Source organism: Gymnodraco acuticeps, unplaced genomic scaffold (assembly GCF_902827175.1).
Source record: "Gymnodraco acuticeps unplaced genomic scaffold, fGymAcu1.1, whole genome shotgun sequence".
In the NCBI taxonomy this organism is placed as follows: Eukaryota; Metazoa; Chordata; class Actinopteri; order Perciformes; family Bathydraconidae; genus Gymnodraco; species Gymnodraco acuticeps.
In genome coordinates this window covers 126,438-150,438 of record NW_022990389.1, presented here as the reverse complement: position 1 = coordinate 150,438, position 24,001 = coordinate 126,438, and the positions used below count along the sequence as shown (strand labels likewise).

General features: G+C 43.0%; 1 protein-coding gene across 1 annotated transcript in view; it reads right to left on the bottom strand.

The window, feature by feature from the left end:
* Nucleotides 1–24,001, bottom strand: part of LOC117551548 (vacuolar protein sorting-associated protein 13B) — a gene marked incomplete at its 5' end in the record, with an annotated part of 227,326 nt that overhangs the window by 79,577 nt on the left and 123,748 nt on the right. Inside the window, 7 exon segments of the mRNA XM_034224450.1 lie at nucleotides 695–879; nucleotides 2,545–2,764; nucleotides 3,903–4,105; nucleotides 14,739–15,119; nucleotides 19,948–20,085; nucleotides 20,353–20,767; nucleotides 21,449–21,790. Coding sequence (XP_034080341.1) covers nucleotides 695–879; nucleotides 2,545–2,764; nucleotides 3,903–4,105; nucleotides 14,739–15,119; nucleotides 19,948–20,085; nucleotides 20,353–20,767; nucleotides 21,449–21,790 — 1,884 coding nt within the window.

Here is a 24,001-nt window from a genome sequence, read left to right as displayed (position 1 = left end):
CAAAACCACAATAAAAACTGAAATACAGTAATATCTGACTAAACAAAGGGAATTATAGCTGTAAAACTTGAAATAAATAAACAGCCCAAGGCGTGTCTGAAGTTATAACAATGTCAGGGAAATGTCCCTAATTTCTGCTCCAGGAAAAAAGAAACATATGGAGGAGGATGGGAAAGAACGTGATTTGGGACCCAGCTTGCATTGAAGGATGATAAGCTGGAAAGTGAGGCGGTGGATAGAAAGGCGCAGGATGAGTGATAGGAGGAAAATGGGATGTGCTGACCCCCACTGAGGCCCTGCAGACTCAGTAGCTGCTGAAGTCTGCCAAATTATAACCTCATCTGGGGTGAGGAACACCTGGCTGTTCACACCAGAGCAGGCCAGATGACTTCCACAGCTGTCTGAACATGTATTACATGTCGGAGGGACAGCAGGGGTCTCCATCATTCAATAACACATAGGGTATGGACGTTCTCATGACTCATGTCATGGGAATTATAATAGCCCTCAGTCCAACTCTTAGACAGTTTATTTCTCTTTCATTGCAGGTGATGTTAAGCAGGGATCAGATTCTCGTCTCAGTTCATACTTCTTTTAGCAAAATATGTATTTATTCACAATATGCTGTCTGTTTGGGAAGGAATCATTTGGGAATATAAAGAGAAGAGGAACTGGACAAACATGTATTTATTACCTGGAGGGCGTCCCCCAGGTCTGCAGTGCTGATCTCCGGGTCCTCAGTGGTGTTAAAAGGGACAGGGTTGATCCTGACGAAGGTAAGGACGCGGGGCTCAGGGTACCTCCACAGCATCACCCCCGGACTCTCCTCCGTCTCGCTGCAGAACACCACCTCATGGGGGCCAGGCAGTCTCTGGGAGGCTGCCAGAGAAGAGGAATTGACAGAATAAAGTTTTTACTTTATTCGGGTCAACTATCTCAAATCTAGATGCCATGCTTTAAAGGCAGACGTCCAAAAAACGAGTCGACAGATAGAGATGATGATGATGAGACAGACAATCTTATAGTATCATACCAATCTACTTCAACACTTTTCTATCAAAAAGACTCAGTGTAAAAAAACAACAACCTAACTTTAACTTTGGCCTACATATTTGATGCTGTGATGCTATTTCGTCTATGGAATTTGAACACCCCAAAACAATTTCTGCTAAAAGAGCACTGCTGATGTTTGCACGCTTTTGGAATGTTTATATGCATAAGAATACTTCATAAACATTTGGGCTTTTGATTAAACAACCACTGATTGAACCATGCGTAGCACCTGTAAAAGCTGGTGAACACTGAATCTTAACTTCTGAGTGGTGTTTGACTTAAGTCGTGGCTGCTGTTTGGGAGTCCTTTGGAAAAAGTGAGGCAGAGAACTGCTGCTTTGTTTGACCCCTGGAGGCACAGACACTGAGAGTCTCCTTCCAGAAAACACATTTCAAGGGGCAGCCAAATCTGTCTGTGGCTCATTTCTCCCTTTATGTGACGTGCCCAATGGAAGGTGGACGGCGCATTGTTCTTGAGCAAAATAAAAGGAAGGATGAAAGGGAAAAACCGACACTTTCATGAGGTTTTGCTTTCTTTCGAGTTAAAGTTTGGAAAAGTGAGAGACAAGAACAGAGACTCTTCTCTCTACTCTAACCTTCTTTCACCCCCTCATCTGTCCATCTATTCCATTCATCCCTGTGTCAGGCCCCTGGGGGCCACTCGCTGTGCTCTAGCTGCTGACAACATGTTGCAGACAGATTGTGCTCTCTCTTCTAGTTCACTACTGTACGTTCTCTTGCTTCAGCCAGCATATTAAATGCATCAAAGCGCAGTGGAACAGTGCAACAAACAAAGACTCAACCACAGCTGACAGAGTGGATGGCTGGTCTACAGCCAGAGAGGAGTTTGATCCTGTGTATAATGTTGCTGTGTGCGTATGTGTGTGTGCATGTAGAGAACAGCAGACACAAGGCACAAAGCGGGGGGGATAAACAGCATGTTACTCAGAGTGGAACCAGGCAGACATGTCCGATGAAACTTCTCTCAACAGAGGGCTTTGATCCGACTTTGATTTAAGGCGATGTGTATCTTAAGTGACATCTCACTTTGGATTGCTTTTTTGGTTTGAACCAACTTAGTTATATGAAGGATTGACCACACGGTCACAGTTCATCCTGGATTCAGGATTCTTATCTTATCAAGAAAGAGCAAAATATAATATGTTTGGCTAATACTATTATATTGAGTCTTGGATAATACGTTTTTTGTCAATAAAGCAAACCAAACTTTTTATTTATGGGGTCGGGGCTACTGATGGACATGCATTGAGGAGCGGTCCTGAGCAATGAAAGTTTAAAAAAGCAATCCTGTCACTTGAAATATGATGTGGATGCTTAGTGGCCAATGCTTTACCTAGATCTGGAGCTTCTGTGATGCAAGAAAAATGTAGACTCAATCTGACAAGTATTATCGTATCATATCATAGATTTAAGTCAAACTACACTGTCAGCCCTGCTGCAAGAGATCAGCACACACTGTATGAACATTCACCTGAGTTCTGCATGTACTGAAAATGTCCTGTTCGCAGGTCATCTGAGCTGTGCTCTGTCCTCGGAGAGGGAGCACTGGGTAAGGGAGGTGGCTGGATGTGGCAGGCCTTGCCCTTGGAGCAGCTATCAGCTGATTCTGTAACTCTCTGGAGGTTCAGGTAGGCCTGCAGGTGCTCCTCTACTAGCTTCAGGCAGCTCAGGTGTTCCTGACCCCAGAAGACCTGTCAGACGGGGACAGAGAGGAGACAGAGGGAAGTCAACATGAAGGGTGAAGTTATTGAGACAAAAAGAGTGACATGCATTAATATGCTTTAATACCTACGTTGAAAATAATATAACATTCTACAAGAGCAGCAGTCAGGGTTACCTTCATCATTACGCCTTTCTAACATTGCCCAACACAGCCTCACATCCTCCTCGCTACCCGCGGCATTCCCCTTCCTGTGATCAATCAAAGCCAGTCTGCCTGGGGTTTGGAATCAGAACCAGGAATCTCTGAGTCAAGCTCTTCACACATGGAGCTGCCTGCCTACTCACTGGCTTGGAAGGGTGGGTTATGACTAAACTCTAAAAACAGGAACGTTTGGGGATTTTTTCCCCAGATTTTTGGAAGGATAGCACGAGAAGAAGGAATCGGAAGGAATTCTGGTGGTTTTTATACAGCACTTGATTAAGACACCACAAACGGCAATATTTACAATGGGTAATGTATGATTACGTATTAAGTGTTGAGTTACGAGTTATGTTCCTGTTAATGGGCACGCAATAAAAGCATTAAGTTAATCAATGAGGGGAGCAGTACAGGGTTTCCCCTGAAGAAGTGATGTGGAATAATACATTAGTAATAATGCGCTCAGTCACATTGAAAAGGGACTTTTCAGTGTGGACGTTATGTAACTCGTCAAAGGAAAAAAAGACACACATAAGGTATAACCCTCCCTACAAATAGCCTTTAATATTCCACCACTTAAGCAGATATGTGAGTCAAATCTTTGGTGGAACTACAGCAGGCAATCTCTGATGTCAGCACTGCAGCTGCAAACAGGAGGGGAGCAGGGAACAGGATGAAAAGAAGGGGGTTCGGGCTGTGTTTGTGGGGTCAGTTTATGAATACTGTAATTATTCATTTGGAGTAACTAAAATCCTCATTTGGGGACTAAAACTGAGGTTTAAGAGTGATCACCTCGTGATTGGCAGCTGTTGAGGCTCACTCACACCCAGGGGTTCACAGTCGTGTCCTAGAGAAAGATGTGTAGTGTGTAAAGGTGCTGATCGACCCTGACCTCTGGACACTGTAGCAGTTCTGGGTGCCACATCCTGTGACTAAGGATGCCTAATTGATGTCATGGGTATACAAACCTGCAGTAGGCCTCCCTTTAGGTCCAGCAGCAGTTTAGGGGGGCCAGGCTCCAGGCCAGGGCTGCCGCTGTGCCGACACCAGTGGGCCTCCAGAGAGCTGCTGCAGGAGAAGGGCCCCAGCAGGACCCGGCCCCGCTCCTTCAGGCCGGTCCTCAGCAGCAGGTCTTTCAGCTGCAGCTGCATAGATGCTGCCTGAACTGCATCTGGGAAGACAGAAGGAGTACAAATCAAAAAGATGAACAGGAGTATAAGTAGGTAAAATGTCCTGTCATTGATACCCTCAGTGGTTTGTGTATCGAGTAGCGGTTACAAATTGATTGATACAAAAAAGAAGGAAGTAAGGGGGGTTAAATGATCTGAATAAGGTCTTAAATGAATAATAGTTTTGAAGGGAAATATTAATATATTGGGTAACACTTTATATTAAGGTACACAAATTAACATGCATATTAGCAGTATATTGGCTCTTTATTAGTCATTATAAAACACTTATTAATGCCTTATTCTACATGACCAAGTAATAAGCCATTAGTTGAGAGTTTTTCCTCAATAACCCTCTAATTAGTGCTTATTTGTTGCAAGTATGATCTATTCTTATGTGACATGATACTAGCGTTAATGTGTCTAAATAACTCAAAATTAAGTATATATCTAAGAATATGTTTTGGGGTATTTACAGTTCAGCTAGCAAGGTGATATTGACCTGTATGTTTCATATTTGCACATTTATATTTTTGTGAAATTTGTACTGAAGGTTAGACAGGAAACCGGGTATAGGAAGTAGGAGAAAGTTAACTGAATAGCATGGCAGTAGACTGCTACTAATTTTCCCTATGCAACCTGAAGAGTAAAAGGGTCAAGTCCGTCAGAAAGCAATGACTGTAAGTGTAAGCTTTATACTTACACTGTAAGGATTAGTAACATGTATTGTGTTTATGTGATGTCATTTGGAGATGTTTAAACACAATGAGAAAATGCGCTAGCGTTCGCGCTAGCATTAGCATACATGGTAGCGTTAGCATACATGCTAGCGTTAGCCATATATGCTGTGGCGAAGTCCCTCCCCTTCCGGGGGACCTCCATGGGACCTTATTTCGGAAAAAGTATATTGAAGTCAATGGAGAGAGAAAGATTATCTTTCGATCCCGTTTGAATTGTGCCACGAATTACACATATGATGTTTGTCAATTTAAAAGATAATTTTGCAAGTCAAAAAAATAAAAATGTGTCGTAAAACTGCGAAGTAACACATGTATTTGTGTGAAGCGCTCAATGAACTACAACTCTGGTCTTGTATACGTCACCAACACCAAGATGTCCGTCACGTTAGCACATTTCACCTCTTTCTTCCAGAAAGAAGTTAAAAGTATTAAAAGAGGTGAAAATCACTACAATTCTGGGCATGTTGAGAGCTGTACATACACACAAGGGGAGCTTGTCGGTTCCGTAAGAGCCAGCATGCGGGACCGGCTTTACAAGGTTTCGGTGAGTAACACGAGTATAATGTGTAACGGTAATGTACGCGACTCTGGGATTTGTAGTCTTTCTAGTTGCATATTTTTCATAGTCTTATATTTCAACAGTTTTACGACAAACTGTGACTTTTTTTGACATGGAAATTATATTTTAAGATTGACAAACATCATATGTGTAATTCGTGGCACAATTCAAACGGGATCGAAAGATACGTTTTCTCTCTCCATTGACTTCAATACATAATTTTTCAGAAATAAGGTCCCATGGGGCGGAAGGAGATGGGCATGACTTCGCCACTCTATTGCAAATCTAGCATTAGCTTTAATTACCTTGTTTACACTTAGCGGTCCCATGTGTTAATCTGTGTATGTTACACTTGCATGTATGAGATCATTAAGTGCCTTGTAACTTATTTTTTTTACAGTTTCACTCCGTTTGAATGTCAGTGGACTGCAAATAAGTCAATAAAGGAGCATGGCTGCTCATTCCCCGGCTCTCAAAAGAGTTTGGCTGGCTGTTTAATCTATGTTCACACTGAGACAGTACAACACATAGAGAGAACAGTACACCTATTGTGTAAGTACATACAAGCAGGTCACACAGTATGATCACAAATACATACAATCTGTTTTATTACAAAGTACAGGCTGCATATGTGTTCTCAGCCTTGGAGAAACTTGACATGTTTTGGTATGTGTCTGAACCTCTCTTTAGTGGTTCATTAATAAAACAGATATTTCAACGTGTGCCTACTTTGTTCATGTACTGTTGAGGTTAATTTCAGTAGTTGTGTTCTATAATGTATTTACAAAGTGTGAAGAGGAGGCAACTTTAGAATAGGGAACCTGTTCAGGTCAATTAGAGTCAAACTACTAGCTTATTGGTTATGAACAAGACTTCACGTTCTTAGATATAAATACCTCATTTTGAGTTATTTAGACACAATTAACACTTATAGTTTCATGTCTTGTTACATAAGAAGAGATCATATTTGTTAAGTGTTATTATGGGAGAATTGCTATTCTTGTGGTACTACTAATAAGTGTTTTAAAATGACTAATAAAGAGCCAATATACTGCTAATATGCATGTTAATAAACAACTAGTTGATGGTGAATTTGTGTACCTTAATATAAAGTGTTACCATATATTGACATAAATACTAACAGAGTTTATTGATACAAATACAACCACACCAGAGGCCTGTACGACGAAGCCGGTTCAACATAACCTGGATATGTTTGAGTTAGCCGGTTGGCCTAATCCAAAACATACGCGCTCTCGCTAAGCGGTCCTACGACACGGGTTATCAAGTGGATCGCTCAAGCCAGCCGTGTCCTATCAAGTTACAGTAGGTGCGCGTTCACATGAAAGGGGTGGTATCTGGAGCATTCGACCAATCACAAACATGGAGAAGCGTACTGACAGCGCAGCGTCATACTTCCTGAATGAAAAGTTAACTATATTATTATTAGACATATGAAGAAGTTAAACTTTAAACATCCATGACTTAAACACTTGATCCAGGATCAAAGCCACATAGCTGCACCTGCAAGGTGAATACAGCTGGTAACAGAAAAAGTGTTTGAATGCGTACATTAACAGCTTTATGATATCACTGCCCGTCTAAGACACGATCTGACTTTCATTACATTTGTCTCTAGTGTTTCGTCAACTTAATGTGTTGACGAATTAAGTAAAATAATACTTCTGCATACAGTCTGTGACGCTGTGAGTGTTGCACGGCCAGATACGGCTCAGCTGACTCAGCTCAAGAGCTGTGGAAGTGTATAGATTCTAGTTCAAATGGAAGGGGTTTCGTTGATTTGGTAAACTAAAAAGGACAGCATTCTCTGTCCTTTCCATTAAAGCACTGTTGTGAACTTGGTCTTTTGGTCCCGTAAACCAGTGGACAGAAATCCTTTCTAGCCGTGGTTGACATTAGGAGGGATGATCTGGTCACCAAGAGCTGAAGCAGCAGCCCATGGAAACTCAACCCCAGATGACTAATAATGCCCTGAGAAGTAGCACTTTGCAAACGCACATGTCTCACTTCTGTCTGGTCGTAAGTTCGGGAAAGTAAAAGAAAATGGCGACACACCCGCTTCAGTACCCAAACCTATGTACAAACGTTACTACTTTTTAATTGGTTGACCTTAACAAGTCAACAGTAGTGTAGAATAAGGACGAAAGTGATTCGTTAAACACTGTAACAAGCAGAAGATTCTATATACTACAACAAAGGGTAAGCATCTGTTAAACAATACACCCAGAAGTTTTTATATAAAGTAAAATAATGGTGAACATATACAAGCAAACAACAGCTTGCCAACTCTATCATATCATTTGCATTTATCTTTTTGTTACTTTCTATAGATAAAGCACCTGACAGCTGTTTTAATAAAAAACAAAGTTCCCATTATATTATTCTGTCGTTTCAGGTCAAACAACAGTGTGCTTAGGGTTCACTCGGGGTAGAGCTGGATAGATGGAAAGGCATATGAAGGGAGTGAGGAAAGTGATGATAAATGAAAAGACACACAGAAATAGACATGGAGGGAAGTAGATACAGACCCAGGGTGTGAGAGCGAGAACGCTAGGGTTCGATGGATATGACACACAAGCATCCTCACATCCTTTTAGGCTTGGTAACAACATTAAAGTGCAATCACACAACAGGGGAGTTCCAATGAAAGAGGGCTTATTTGGTGTAAATCATTTCAGTGGAAATATTACGCTGAGATGACTCATTTCTCTAAGGAGAGACATTGTTGATATGATCTGGCAGTTTACCTGCTAATATCTTCTAGTGTTGCAGTGCAGAGAGGGCTGCTAGAGATTTCTAACTGAACCGTGGACATCGGCTTCATTTTCATGGCTAGGATCTATTAAACTGCACATTGGAGCAACCAAAGTGGCCTGCTAAATGGAGTCTTTCATCAAATGGAGTATCTTTGATACGAATAAAAGGAGAACAAGCACATGTACAAAGACACAGGTCAGGATAGGCAAACCTTTACATACATACACATGGAGATGGACAACCATGTACAGTACACCTAGGTACACACACCATGTACACCAAGGTGAACAAGTGGAAACACACACAATGTGTATTATCAAAGCATTCTCTCTCGTCTCCCTGCGTCATTCACTGCCATGCTGACAGCAGCAGCAGCAGCAGCAGCAGCGGCAGCAGAGCATCACCTTAATTGATAGTGTTTTAATAAGGGGGGGGGTCCCTTTCTTTCATCTCTAAATCCATTCTTCCATCCAGGCTGAGAAATAGTCAGAGGCACATTTGTCCATGCTCTCTCCAGCCCTGCCTTTGCCCTGTATGACCATAGTACTGCTTTTTAGGTTTGTTTCCAACAATGTGTCAGCAGACAGCCCAGACACATTACACTGCTGTGAAGTAGTGCCATACGAAGGGAGGAGAGGGGGAAATGTTAATGGGCAAAAACTGAGCAGGGAAAGCATTGAAGGGTGAGTCAGGGGGTACCTGTGAACCTGTTCAACCTACTCCCCGTAGGTCCGTAACATTTACACATATAATTGATATAAACCCGTATACGAGAGAGGAGTAGCATGACTGGAGAACAATAAAGGTGGAGTTTAAACTTTTTAAATAATCTTCACCTTGATCGCATAGACCCATAGAGGCCAGTGGAATTATCATCCAATCACAATTTCTAACCATAAAATGCAAAAACTGACACACACCCACCCACACACACCCAAATCAGCACACACACGTACACCTCCGCATATATCTGAAGCCCTACATATAGAACTGCCAGTAAAGCAGCACATCTTTCAACACCCAGGGAACAAAGTGGGTGGGGCGGATAGGGTGGATGGAAATCTTTCTAAATCAAATATATTTCTGGCAAACGCTTGGGTAAGATTAGATAAGATTGGAGACATTGATTTACCATGTCGGTTTCTCCCTGGCAGCCGTTATCTGACCACTGCCTGGCTGATTGATACTCTGGGATGCACTAGTATCAATTAGAAGAACCCTAAAGGAGTCATTACCTAACTAGCTGTGGTCCCCAAAGACTGTCTGGGATGGTAAGAGTAATAGAAGTAATATACTGTCACTCACCACAGAAATACACCACAAGACCACTATGGGACACTAGAGGAAACTGGTTTGGTAGCAGGGGACAATGTCGGGCGACCTGGCTCAGTGCAGGCAGCAGTGCGTCATCCAAGCATTGAAACACTGACTGAGGAGTGTTGATGACTTCCATCTGCTTCAATGACAGTTGCAACACATCAGCAAACCCAGTAGTGCTAGAGATATGTTTGAATTTCTAAACATTCGTATGAATATGAGGACATGTATGAAGATAATGCTGCAAGTAGGGGCATTTATTTCCACAATTGGAGATTTCACAGTATGTTACTCTTTACCTAACTTTAGCCTGATGGGTCCTGAGAAAGGATCAGGTTTTAGGGGAAGTTCCGGTCATCTCATACAGCTTCAGGCTCTGAGTGGTTTTGGTTGTTTTGAAAATGTAACTGGCTGCTTGGAGAGTCTGTGTGTACATTGTGTCTGTGTGGTGTGCTGCAGGCAGGACATGCAGTGACCAGCAGGAACAGTGAAAGAAAAAGCATTACTATGATGTAATGTGTCTACATGGAAAACTAATGCTCAGTATTTGATAACAAAAAAAGAGCACCATGTTGCTAAAGATGGAGGTTTCCAAATCTCTACTTATAGACTTTATTAAATGACTCTATGACCACCTTACACAGCATATGATGTGATTAGTCTCTAATATGAAACTACAGTCATCGCACAGCTTTCTTACACTTCACATCTATAACCAGTTAACGGCATCCATCTTCATCTTCACTCAGCAGCCAGGTGTTTCACAAATACCTTGAAGGACGTCCTTTTTTTCCAAGTCTTCTTTGTGATATATTTACAATTTTAACGCATTTTAAACTATTTATTAGTTGGCTAAACTTTCCCAAGCACAGACGTTTGTATTTGAAGGTATACATCTCTTTTTGTTTGCCTACACTTCTCCCAGAGTATTTGAACAGAAATAATGTGTTCAACGGAAAAGAAAAGCTTTCTTTCAGCAGAGTAAACCAACTGACATAAACAAAGATAAGCCAGGCAAACAAAATAAAACAAAAGTCATTCATAAATAATGGCATTCACTTTGTTCCACACACAGAAGTGTTCCTTCACAAGTGTGCTGGTAAATCAGTGTGAAGAATAAGGGGGTCCACAGAGGGAGGGGACCAGGAGGCAGTTATGTCTGTTGTTCTATGTAAAGGAAAACGAGTGCACTTGTTACAGTGTATGTCGATACAGTGTGTGTGTGTGTGTGTGTGTGTGTGTGTGTTCTTATGGAAGTGGGGGCACTCGATGGGCAGTCTCATGGAGAGCTGAGAGATTAGGGAGGGTCTTGTTTCATGGACCTTAAGACACATGTTCTCTCTCTCTCCGACCGCCACCCCTCCTTTCTCTCATTGAACTATAAATGCCCCCCTACCTCGGGGAATGGTGGGCCGTGGACGGAGGGAGGAATGAGGGGCTTCCACTTGCTTTTCATTAACACAGGATCTGGTAACACACCTCACTGTCAACCTAATCCCCCTCTCTCCATATTGTCCCCTGGCAGAGGGGGGCTGCCATTACCAGGTACACGGCCCCAGATGTTTTACGGATGGGGGGGGGTGCCGGGGTCTTCATCAGCTGCAGCTGGGGACGTACGCTGATAAAGACGGGGGTTGGGTGTTACTGCTACCCTGTATTATATCTCCTTTATTCACCCGCCTCTCATTCTGATATATTGACCTTTTCCCCTCATCCGCTCCTCTGCCCTACTACAACTCATTCACACGGGTCCTTTCTTTTTTGTCAGGTGATGCCTTTGCTATCATGTGTAAAAAAACAGCAATATCTAAAAGACATTTGTTTCCCAGTTTGAAAACATTATAAAGTGTCAAATTGTCTAAATGGCAAAGACTTCCCATATCTATATCTACAAACAGTACAGTGCAGTGGAACGTTTGACTAAGTGCTATTCATTGAGATACTGATCAATAGAGGATAACAATGGCTGCATTGTCCTTATTCAACCTGCTTTTCTCTTTAGCTGAATTCCTAAACATGGTTATCCCTCTATGGCCCGAGTGTGTCCAGATCAATATTTGTTTGATAAACATCGACACGTTGTTGCGCTGCTACCCTTCTCTCTTCATCAGTCTCCTGCTTCTCCTGGAGAGAACCAACAGCAGCAGCAGGAGCGATGCACGCTCCCAGGGGGGTCCTTACTGCTGACTTATTGTGGCAGCAGAAAACTCTTGACCGACAGTCACAGAACAGGAAACCTAACCTTTTCCAAGGTATCCGTTTTCTGAGGTACAGAGTGGAGTGGAGAGGCCTGTGCGGAGTGATGGAGGCTCAGGCAGCCCATACATCTATTGTCACCAGCCATCAGTGTGTGTAACTGAAGACGGTTGTCTTATGTGGAGGAGCCCTCAGGGAAACCAAAGCTGTGTGTGGTGTGACAAAGATCTATTAGAGTGCTTAAGTTATCAATAACAAATAAAAAAGACAAAATGAAGGTGAGACAAAATATGTTGTTTAGCAAGATAGCTTCTGACATTAGTTTTAAAACACTTATTAACATGAAAAACAGATCCTATGTGTTGGCATTTGGTGCCATAGAAATGTACAATATGTGTTACTCCACATTGTTTCATCATGCTCTCAGAAATGAAGCAAAATGACGAGAGGTCAATTAGATCTAACTCGGAGAGCTCTTTAATTGAATATATTAATACAAAGATAAATGAAGCTTTTTCCCTACATGATGACAGCATTAGTTTTATGGCAGTTAAGTCGTATTATGTCTTGTTCCGAACAAACCTATGTGACCTTGTGTTCTTTTGGGCTGTTACAACAAACAGTATTTCAAAGAGCTTGGAGCCAAACTGGGGAGGAATGATCCAATGGATGTCAACAAACACCAGGGTCCTGGTCCCAACCTATGGTCCCAACATTGTATCTGCGTCAGTTTCATTGTAATGTCTTCAGAGAAGTGGTGGCCCTGTTTCAAAGTGCTGGGAACTGCAGGGCAAAATCTATACAAATCATTGATGTTCACTCATATCTTCCCTGTGTTTACTGCAAACAAATGAAAAACAACTACTATTAACACATTTCTTTTGAAAAGTATTTATGTGTGCAAAGAAAGAGAATCAACTATAAATAGTCACATGAAAGCAAAGTCAGTGGGAGGGGATTAGCTTTCATATTAGTACAATTGTCTTTAAACTCCATTTCTTTTTCCATTGCACAGTTTCAACTGTGTTTATCCAAGCCAACACATCAAACTTGGATGAAAGCTGAAAGCTGGTAAGAATCAGAGCAGGCAGCAGCGCTGAATATTATGTCACTGTGCAGTTATGCAGATTTGAGTAAACAAAGTGAAAATTGTTTGAGGATTTAATTAACATTTTCTGCAATCATTTGATCTGAAGTAACCCTATATAATAACATCTGTCAAACACATGCAGGCACTTAGGGAGCCCGGCTCTGTCCTTGTCCCCCTGCAACCCCGGTCCACAAACCATCCAGTCACACAATCATGAATGCTGTCGCCTGTATGTGGCATCTCAGCCCCTCACTCTCTTCCATTCCCTGTTTCCATCAGCTGTCACACTTAGGAGACATGCCAACACAACAAATACAACTCTGACACACAAAGCAAACATCTCTGATCCTCTGTTACAGCGCTTCGGCTCACACCCAACGGCAAAAAGAATTGGAAGCTTTTTAATTTACATTAGCATTAGCAGCTCTGATTGTTGGAATGGAAACAGTGGGATGCCTCCTGGACAACAGTCAGTGGTGATGATGAAGGCAGGGTTTGGTCCTCACACCAAAACAAACATCTCGCTCTCACACATACTCATGAAAATATATTTTCTCTCTCAGGCCCATACCATACACACATAACCCTGCAATCAAACAGACACACAGCACTAACAACAACTTGAGATCCAAGACTAACACAAACGTCTCACTTTACAGTTTACTGACAAACCTTTTGTTGGCAGATCAGGGCTTTGCTAGCATGTGTTAAAAAAAAAGCAATATTCCAAATAATACTGGTATTTGTTTCCCAGTGTGAACAAATTCAAGTGTCAAAATGTTAAAAAGGCAAAGACATCCAATTGTTCTCAGCAAACAAGGCTGCAGAGTGGACAGTTTGAATATGCACTATGCAGTGAGATAGGTATCCATAGAAAATCACAATGGATTTACTCAAGCTGTTCTTTTATTTAGCTACATTTCAATCCAGCTGAATTACAAATTGCACTGGCTATTGCTTTATAGAGTTTGTCCACATCAATATTTGTTTGATTAAACTGTGACATGGATCAGAACAACTCTCCACTATTTTCTTTGTATTGGATATTTGAAGCACTGTGTAACTTGACTTCATTTCAAAGGGCCTGGACTGTTTCCTGTTGGCAGTAAGCTTTGGTACCAGGCACATGACACACCACAAAGACACATGTACATTTAGAGTAGTGCATTACTGAGACTTACATTCGTGGTTTCTCTAACAGATGATCAAATCTACCAAATGGGGTGAATTCATTGCATTTGTTTCCAATGTAGCTCCACCTGTTTCCAGAATTTCCTTGACAGCAATATCTTGAGTGGCAATATCTTTTTTTCAATGCAGCAACATCACTTTTTCTTTTTTTTCATTTTCACATTGAAAAAATGAAAGAAATAAGAAAGTAAGTCATTTAAGGTCCAGGCCCTTATTACTTTGGAGTAAAAGGGCCTGGATATTGAGTGACTCCGAAGAGTCTCAGCAGGGGGCTGGAGAAAAGAGAACACGTTTTGACAGCCTGAAGCTGGGGAGCACAAACTTGAATCAACAAACTGAAACTTAGCATTATATATAACTATTTCTTTAAATTGTCTCTGGTTTGAAACGAGTTCTGCCTGCCCTGGACTAAAGCATTAGAGTTCTACTTTCCTATTGACAACAATGTCACACTGTGCAGACCAACAAAACATTTTTGTTAACTGCTTTAACTTACAACTATTTTACAGTTCTGGTTTGAAGATGAAGGTGACCATAGGGTCACGGAGGATTCAGAATATAACATCTAGTAGTGGCTGGCCCCTCAAACAGTGGTCAGATAACACACATATGATCTGATGTTTCTTCACTGCATCACAGGGGATCCTGCATCGTGTGTTCATTAACTGGGCCTTGTGTTTATGTCATTTGTATTTATTGTGTTTCCCTGCCAGCATAATGTCATTTTGTTAGTTTGTTGCAAAAGCTGTAGTGGTTTTACTCACCTTCGATCCTTGGCCCTGACTTCATATTCAGACTTCCTGTCATGGCAGACACTGCTGCGGTCACACTGGGCCTCATTGGATGGGCCTCTGTCTCCATGACTACCACAATCTGGGCAGTGTGGAGAGAGACCTTGTGGAAGGAAAGCGCCAGAGCCCTGACACTGTCCTTCCCCAGGGCGGAGGCCTCTGAGTGAGCAGGGGGGGGCCTGGGCAGAGTCTTGGCAGGGGAGGAGTAGGGGCTGGGGGAAGCAGAAGGAGGGTTACTGGAGGTTCCCCAGGTGTGGTTTGGCAGGACTTTCATCAGGTATGCTTTAGCCTGCTCCAGCTTAGCCAGGGTGGGGTTGATTTTCAGAGGGCGAGCTAGCTCCACATTCAGCTCAGCTGTGGAGAGAGATAAAAGCCAGACAATAAGGGTAAAGTGAAAAGACCACGGATAAAAGTGTATATATGAAGAGTATATATGTAGGCTATATATGTAAGTGCTGAGTGAAAACATTGATTTATTGTGGAGACAAACCAAAGCTACCTCATAACAGAAGCACATTCAGAAGTACACACACTTTCCCACCATGTTCTGTGTGTGTTCTGAGGGTTAGTCAGAACACACAGCTGTCTCATTCTTTTTGTCGCACAAACCCAATAACGATCGGTTTCACTGTAACATCCTAACGTGACACTGTGGAATAGCAGAAGAGAATCTTTCATTCATGCCAGCCACACAAATCCAAGACTCCTCATTCTATCTCGCTCTGGCTCTGTGGAGCTCTGCAGCCTTCAAACACTTGAATGGGATTTACAGAGACACACAAATTAACTCAATGTCTTTTTACACCACTTCCATTATCCCATTTTTCCACTTGGTCATGATGATGGGAGAGAGAAGCAGCCCATAAACAAGCGCAGCTGTTTTTCATGGTCTCATGGAGGCACCAGTGTTTAGAGAGGTTTTTAAGGGTTTAGGCCTCCCATCTGTCTCCTTCCCAGGTAGGAGAACTGCATGACATGAGTGGGAGAACTGCCAAGAGCCTGCTCTGCCCTCAGGATTCTCTCATTTAAGCCAGTGGAAGTGAGGCACATGGTCAAATGGAAGGATGACAGAGAGAGAGGGGTTGAGAGAGGAGTTGGAGGACAGACAGGTGGAATTTGCTGTGCAGTGTAGCTTATCATTTCCACTTGACTTATCACCAGGAAACGATCCAGCGGTGGAATAAATAGCCTTTATGCAGCTGTTCCTCCAGGTTCCCCTCCCTCCTCCTTTCACATGTTATATTTCTCCCTCTGTTTTATGCAGCATATCCTTCTGCTTCTTTTTCAGGCCTTTCTATCTTTTACTCTTCCTCCACCCCTCAATCTAATCAAGCCCTCCCCCTCTGTAATCACATCAAGCTGTCTGTGATCACAGGCCTTCCCTGGCTCTGCACCGAGAGACCTGGACTTCATTATCAGTTGTCCTCCATCCCGAGCCCCCCCCCCCCCCATCGAAAAACCCTTCCTACCCCTGACACCGGCCAGTTCTGGTGTGGTGCTAAAGGATTTATTACCTGTACAGTATGAATTTGGTGGCCTGGGATTATTTTTACCACATATTTTCTTTTGCATCGAAAAACGTGAATGGGTGCAGATCCATATCATACATAGCTGTTCCCCATAATGGAGGATACAAGCAACACTAAGTCATGCCCTTTCTTTACATGTTTAGAGGAGTTTCATCATATAAACTGAGCTACCACAAACATCTTTAAGCATTCGTCGCCAATGTGAGAATAATGAGCAAGGACATTGAATAAGGATCATATATTTTCATTCAGTACTTTTTATGTTTGTTGGCCAAACGACGGACAATATTTTGACAGATCAGAAGAAAAAAACCTTTGTCACTCAAAGTGAGTATCTGTGTACCACCACCACTTATTAAAGTGAAGAAATATCAATTATTGGTGGAGTGGTGGAACTTTCATTGCAGAGCAGAGAAAGTGTAACGAGGGCTTTTCCAGCAGTGGCATTGTAACACATATGAGTGTTTTCATTGGACACACATTGCTTCAGCCGTACGACTACTGGCTATTGTCAGCTGGAGGCTGTCAGTGAAGCCTGTGCAAGGAGCAGGCATCAAGCCTGGAGGTTGAGAGGTGGTGTTGGTGTTCTCATACCTTTAAAGAACAGGACTTAATGTGAACATGCTGGGGGGAATCATAGACTGGCCCTTCTCAAGTGTCAGCCTCTATTAGCGCTGAAGATCAAAGTCTGGCACAGCACACACTCTTATATAACTGTGCAAGTGGTGGGCGGATCAAATATGCTTATTACCCAAGTAACTGTGCCTTTTTGGAGATGTCATGCATGACGCCGTCCCCACTTTGAACCTGGTGTTGGCTCTATATGTGCTACCACCACAAACATTGTTTTCATTTCAACCTCACCTTTGATTTCTCTAGCTGACTTTTACGCTTGACTCTTGACATCAGGAACCCTGAGTCTGACACAGGTGACACTGTGTCCGATTACACAGGGTCCATGTGTGTAGGGTATGTGTGTATGTCTGTGTTTGTAAGGCCCAATCATCTTTTTGGGGGGGTATCTGTAGAATCCCACTGTCAAAAAAAAGCCTCAAACCAAGTAGGGTCAGTGACTCACGCCTCAAATAGCATCTGACTCAAATTAAGAGGTTCTGGATGGTTCGGAGGGGCACAGGCTTGTATACAGTAACTGACAACTTTTCTATGTACCCATAGCTTGACGAGATCCAGGGACACAGGAGAATAATGGTTCCAATTTGTTCTAGCTAATCTATCACCTGTTGCTTCTCTCTCCAAGTGGTAGCAGTTACATCTCTGGACTCGCTCACTGACCCTCTCAAAGACTGGAAGTGGTGGAGGAAAGATGAGAGAGATTTCGTGTTGGTGTGTGTGTTGTATGTTCGCTGGTCAACCACTTGTCGACCTGCTTATGTTGATAAAAACGAACCCATCCCCAGACCTGTTTTCATATGTGTTTGCTGATCAAGCCTTCAACCGTCCTGTTGTACACATGTGGCTTCCTGTATGTATCCGCATTACTAGTGCTTATACGTGTGTGTGTGTGTGTGTGTGTGTGTGTGTGTGTGTGTGTGTGTGTGTGTGTGTGTGCATGTGTGTGCGTGCGTGCGTGTGTGTGATGAGTAGCTGCTGAGTGAGGGTCAGTGCCAAAACACCATCCACGCACGTACACACACAGATTGTTTTCCTCCCTTCCACTTTTCTCATTCATTGATTCCTCAGTCGTTATTGTACTGTATTCAAATTTGATTAATACCTACACCTCAACCCAAAAGAGTTGAAACAAGCATTAACACAAGCCTTACCAGTTCAAGCCTACACTAAATCTTCTTATAAATGCTGCTGATGACGATGCTAAAGCTTCAGTTCAGCCTGATAAACATTTCTGACTTTCTCTCTGTTAACTGTCTAAACATGAGGGATGAGTTTAAGTCAGCATCTGCTCAGGGTCTGCACTCTCTGCTCCCCTATTCCTGAAGAGGAAAACTATCTCAACCGGGGAGTCATCTTCCCAAACAACTCACAATTGAACAGATGTGTGTGCATGTGTGTGTGCGTGTGTGTGTGAGTGTGTGTGAGTGTGTGTGTGGGTGTGTGTGTGTGGTCAATTATTTATATTTCCAGCACAGCCTGACCTGGGGCAACCTCACACTGAGCCTGGATCCTGTCTGAGATATTGGGGAGGGTGTTGTTTACATGTGTGTGTATGTAGAGGATGAATGTGAGTGATTATGATTGAAGTTATACTTCTGAGATAGATGAGCTCTGCTCTTTCCTAGTTCAAGGAAACACCTGACTGTAATGTAATGTCGACATCTGCGCTTCAACTAAACACAAGAATCAGATGTAACCTCAGTGTAATGTAACAAAGACATGACAGGCACTAACCCTATTCAGTAAAACATCCTGTTAATACATCACATAAGACCATCATTCAATGTTATATAAATAAATATACAAAGTGAATGTAGATCTATTTTAATATTTATTCAACCTTCCACTGTTGTTCCTTTTTTGCAAAGGGAGATCCGATGTCAGTATATCCTATCTATGTTAAAGGATATTTGACTCACTATACATCAGCCTGTTCCTTCTGTACACAGTGAATTCCCATCGGAGAGGAACCATATTTAACCTCTTAACTGAAAACATGAGTGCATTTTGAAGTAATTCAGCATAGGAAGGTCATGGCGCTGTAATCTGACTGCTGGCGCCATGTGGAGCGAGCAGAGGGGCGGATGGACACTGGTGCTGCGCGGCTGTGTTGTGGGATTGCTGTGGTGCACAGAGAGCTGCATTGTGGGATGTGATTCCAGGTCGACAGAGAAGCTTAGGGCTTTCCGCTGACAGCAGGAAGGGATGGTGGGCGAGGGGGCGATACGCTTCCCCGAACCATCATCAATAACATCTACAGTTCAGCCTAGAGCTCCTCATTGTACACATGCACAGTGTGAGTTCATGATTGTATGCATGTGGACGAAAGACAGAGATATGTCAAAGCATATCTGTAGTTATATGTGTGTGTATCTGCAGCATCTGGCCTGCTGGCTTCAGGGAGCTGAACTTTGAAGGATGTCTTGCGCCTACACACACTATTCATGAAACAATCATAGGGATAACAAGGCTGCACACACTCACACACGGAAAAGCCCACTCACACTTTTATTCACCGCTCTTCTATTTGGGTAGGATGTCAGCCTCACCCTTAGGTCAACAACCTTAGCTTAAAGCTGCTCATATGGATATGACATCAGTCTAAAAATAGAGAACCAAACCCTGTGAAATGCAAATTTCAGCCTGACATTACACACACACAAACATTCCCAGGAGCTTGTTCAAAGTGAGTATAATCAATATCAGTGGCCTGCCACAATGGTCTTTAGACTGCTCATCATCTACACACATAGCAGAAAAGTAGATCTTTGTGTTTGACTCTGGGATGTTTTATGATCAGTGTGTATGTGCATGTGTGTGTCTTCTTGCTGCGTCACAGTGGTGGATGTTACCCCTGACATGGGATTACATATAAAACGGATGCCTTAAAATGTGGCATTCGTTGAACAATGTGTGTGTGTGTGTGTGTGTGTGTGTGTGTGTGTGTGTGTGTGTGTGTGTGTGTGTGTGTGTGTGTGTGTGTGCGCGTGCGTGCGTGCGTGTGTATGTATGATCCCCACCCGGTCCATTGAGGAAATCTTTGATCTGGAGGCAGAGCAGAGGGGGGGGGATGCCTGTTTTGCTGTCTACCTCTCCTGCTATTGTCTGCATCCAAAACACATTGTAGTCCAGAGACTCTGGCAGAGTCTTTCCTGGGTCTGGAAAAGAAAAGATAAAGAAAGAGGAAAAAAAATAGGAGAAATGGAAGAAAACAGAACAGACAAAGACATGGTGTCAACATATTTCACATCAAACCCTTTTAGAGTCTGACATGTTATGGATATAATGGATTGGTAGCAAAGTTACATTCCCTGTCATTTAAATAGGGAGGATTTAAATCCCACCCTTTAGTCATACAAAATCCCGTAAGAACCTTTTCCCACAGAAACGTTCCCACTCTCCTCTGCTCATCTGGTCTCTCTTACCCAAACACTTGTAGTCAGAGGGGACTCCTCGTAAGGCCACGTCGAACACAGAGAGCTCCATCCTCTGCTTGCGGTGGTGGCAGCTGAGCAGAGCAGAAGGCTGCATCACCTGGATGTACAGGAGGGGCTCCAGAACCTGGTCCCCCGCCCCTCTCCTCCCCGGCTGCCTCACTATGGTAACACCCAGGGCTTGGCGTGCGGAGGAGCGGCTGGGCGTCGGCAGGCCCCCCAGGGAAAGCAGGCTGCCTCTCAGTAGGGGGAAGGCCGTCTGGGAGTTGTTGCTGTTGAGGATGTCCTCAGCGGTGAGGCCAGCAAGAGAAACCTGGGCCACTGCAGCGGGGTCTGGTGTGGGGGGGGTCGAGGCTGGAGGAGACTCAGGCAGGATCTCAGGCTGGTTCAGAGCACTTTTTCCCACCTGAAGAAGATGTAGGAAGAATATTTATTGAAATTGATTCAATAAGAAGATAACTCACCAGCATCATGCAGTTTACACAGATCATGTTCATGCTATGCATACTGCATATATCTACTGCTTGGAGGACCTGCCGGAAATCAACCTCTTTTTTTAAATAGTTGTATTTATTAGCCACTATCGTATAACATCAGCAATGTCAAATATATATATATATATTTTGCAGTCAAAGTATTTGTTGAGTTCTAAATGCCTAGGTCAACTATGTTTTGTATTTTGTTTTATTGTGACAGTATAAAGCTGGTGCCAAGAAGTCTTTCCCTTACACATGAGCCTAGATCACATTAACGTGGACATTGTTTGAGGAGCCGCTTAAAATATACATCACACATGTACATTCAGCTAGATGGGCTGAGACAGATTGAGTGGAATATCACAATTATTCATAGTACTGTACAAATCTCTGTTACAATATAAACTATCAACAAAAATGTTATTAAAAATGTTACAGTTTATTTGAAAGCTGTGTATAATTAAACCTTTGTACTTATAACCCACTACAATACTCACATAAATAACACATATTGCTATTGTGTATAGTTTGAACAACTACACACATGGACAACTGACAAATCCAGGAAATGACTCAAGAGTGAGTTCCCATGTAACATGCGTTGTGTTTACCTTATCCCCGGGCTCTTTCTTCTCGGGGGTGCCGGGGGTGTCAGACGATGAGGGGAGGGCCTTCGGGGGGCTGGAGCATGCGTAGGTCATGACGGAGAGTCTACTCGCTGTGAGGAAGATGTCAAAGGGGATGAAGCTGAGGTTCTTGGTGATGGTGGAGGTGTGTGAGGGCCGGGCGATGCGGTGGTGGCTGGCCCCGCTCTGCTGCTCGATCTGAACGATGCGGATGCAAGCGCTGTCACTGCCGAAGCCGCTGTCCCTCCCTGTCCCGCTGAGACGGGAGGACGAGTCCACACCTGCTGCTGGGTCCCGGCCGCCATGCTTCTGCTCCAAACCACACACCTGCACATATACAGAGACAGTTAGGCTGTGTTCACTATCAGTGTGTGTGTGTGTGTGTGTATGTGTGTGTGTGTGTATGTGTGTGTGTCTGTGTGTGTGTGTGTGTATGTGTGTGTCTGTGTGTGTGTCTGTGTGTGTGTGTTGTGTGTGTATGTGTGTGTCTGTGTGTGTCTGTGTGTGTATGTGTGTGTGTGTCTGTGTGTGTGTGTATGTGTCTCTGTGTGTGTGTGTCTGTGTGTGTGTGTGTGTGTATATGTGTGTGTGTGTCTGTGTGTGTCTGTGTGTGTCTGTGTGTGTATGTGTGTGTGTGTGTGTCTGTGTGTGTGTGTGTGTGTGTGTGTGTGTGTGTCTGTGTGTGTCTGTGTGTATGTGTGTATATGTGTCTGTGTCTGTGTGTGTGTGTGTCTGTGTGTGTATGTGTCTGTGTGTGTGTGTGTGTGTGTGTGTGTGTCTGTGTGTATATGTGTCTGTGTGTGTGTGTGTGTCTGTGTGTATATGTGTCTGTGTGTGTGTGTGTCTGTGTGTATATGTGTCTGTGTCTGTGTGTGTCTGTGTGTATATGTGTGTGTGTCTGTGTGTGTGTGTGTATGTGTGTGTGTGTGTGTGTGTGTGTGTGTGTGTGTGTGTGTGTGTGTATATGTGTCTGTGTCTGTGTGTGTGTGTGTCTGTGTGTGTATGTGTGTGTGTGTCTGTGTGTGTGTGTGTCTGTGTGTCTGTGTGTATATGTGTCTGTGTGTGTGTGTGTCTGTGTGTATATGTGTCTGTGTGTGTGTGTGTCTGTGTGTATGTGTCTGTGTGTGTCTGTGTGTGTATGTGTGTGTGTGTGTGTCTGTGTGTGTGTGTGTGTATATGTGTCTGTGTCTGTGTGTGTGTGTGTCTGTGTGTGTATGTGTGTGTGTGTGTGTGTGTGTGTGTGTGTGTCTGTGTGTCTGTGTGTATATGTGTCTGTGTGTGTGTGTGTCTGTGTGTATATGTGTCTGTGTGTGTGTGTGTCTGTGTATATGTGTGTGTGTCTGTGTGTGTCTGTGTGGCGAGCGTGCAAAGGGAAGCTGCTACCTGTGTAACTCATGGATGCATTCAAATAACTGGATACAGCGAGCAGTTACATTTGCATCAAAACAGTGTGCATTATCTCCAACAGAACCAAGATACTGTGGGAAGCACAGAGGAGGATCAGAGCATCACATACAAATCGATGAGAGCATTTTTTATTTTCTTCTTTGTTTCTCGTTTGACTCTACAAGAGGACACTAACCAAATCAATTGCTTGATTGAAACCATATACAAATTGACTGAAGAAGGAGAGCATCACAAAGCAACAGAGACATCAAATGCATGCTTTGTGGTCTTAAAATCATTTTGCAATTCTTGCAATATTGGAAATGTCTTAAAAAGGGCCTCACCCCGGGAAATCCAGTTGTTTTGTGCAGAGCCTGTGGTATTGTTTTTAAAGCAGCCGAGATTCTTTGCTTGGCTCCAACTGTCGGGATGTCGGGAGGGGTCCAGCCATTGTGGCAATACAAGCTTCAGTGACAGGTTATATAAATCAATGTACTGTAGGTTTCAAGCGACAATGCAGGCATCTTTATTCTGCTCCCATAGCATGTCATCTTCATGAATATAAACTACTGCACCGACTCCCAGAGATGAGACAACAAAGGAAACTAAACGCTACCTTCAAAACTATAAATGACTGGACATTTAAATGGAACTGACATGTGTGGGTACAAATTGAATAAAAACAAGTGTTTACTTTTAAAACGGGCATGGAATATATTTTAAAATGCTGAGAACAAACTCTTAGAACCTGCCCCACAAAAGCACTTTTTTCATAAACAGTAATCCATAGTAAAATTGTAAAAATATATAATAGTAAAGATATAACTGAAGTCATAGAAAGCACATGCAAACATGTGAGGCTGCTTCAGTTTGACTAACCAGTGCGACATAATGAAACACTCGTCTGATAGCTGCAGGTTAGGGTTAGCTGTCAGGTGCGTCATGAAAACAACTATTACCAATTCATCATCATCAGCTCCAATAATGTCCAATCCTGTTACCCCATGATTGAAGCCTTTCCCCCATGTTTCTCATTCATGTTAAAGGGTACTATGCCAGTTTCAATTAGATACTGCTATCTATTGACACTAGTGTGATCAATTGAAAATAGATGAGACATAAAGAAAGAGAGTTTTCAAAAGATGTCTCATC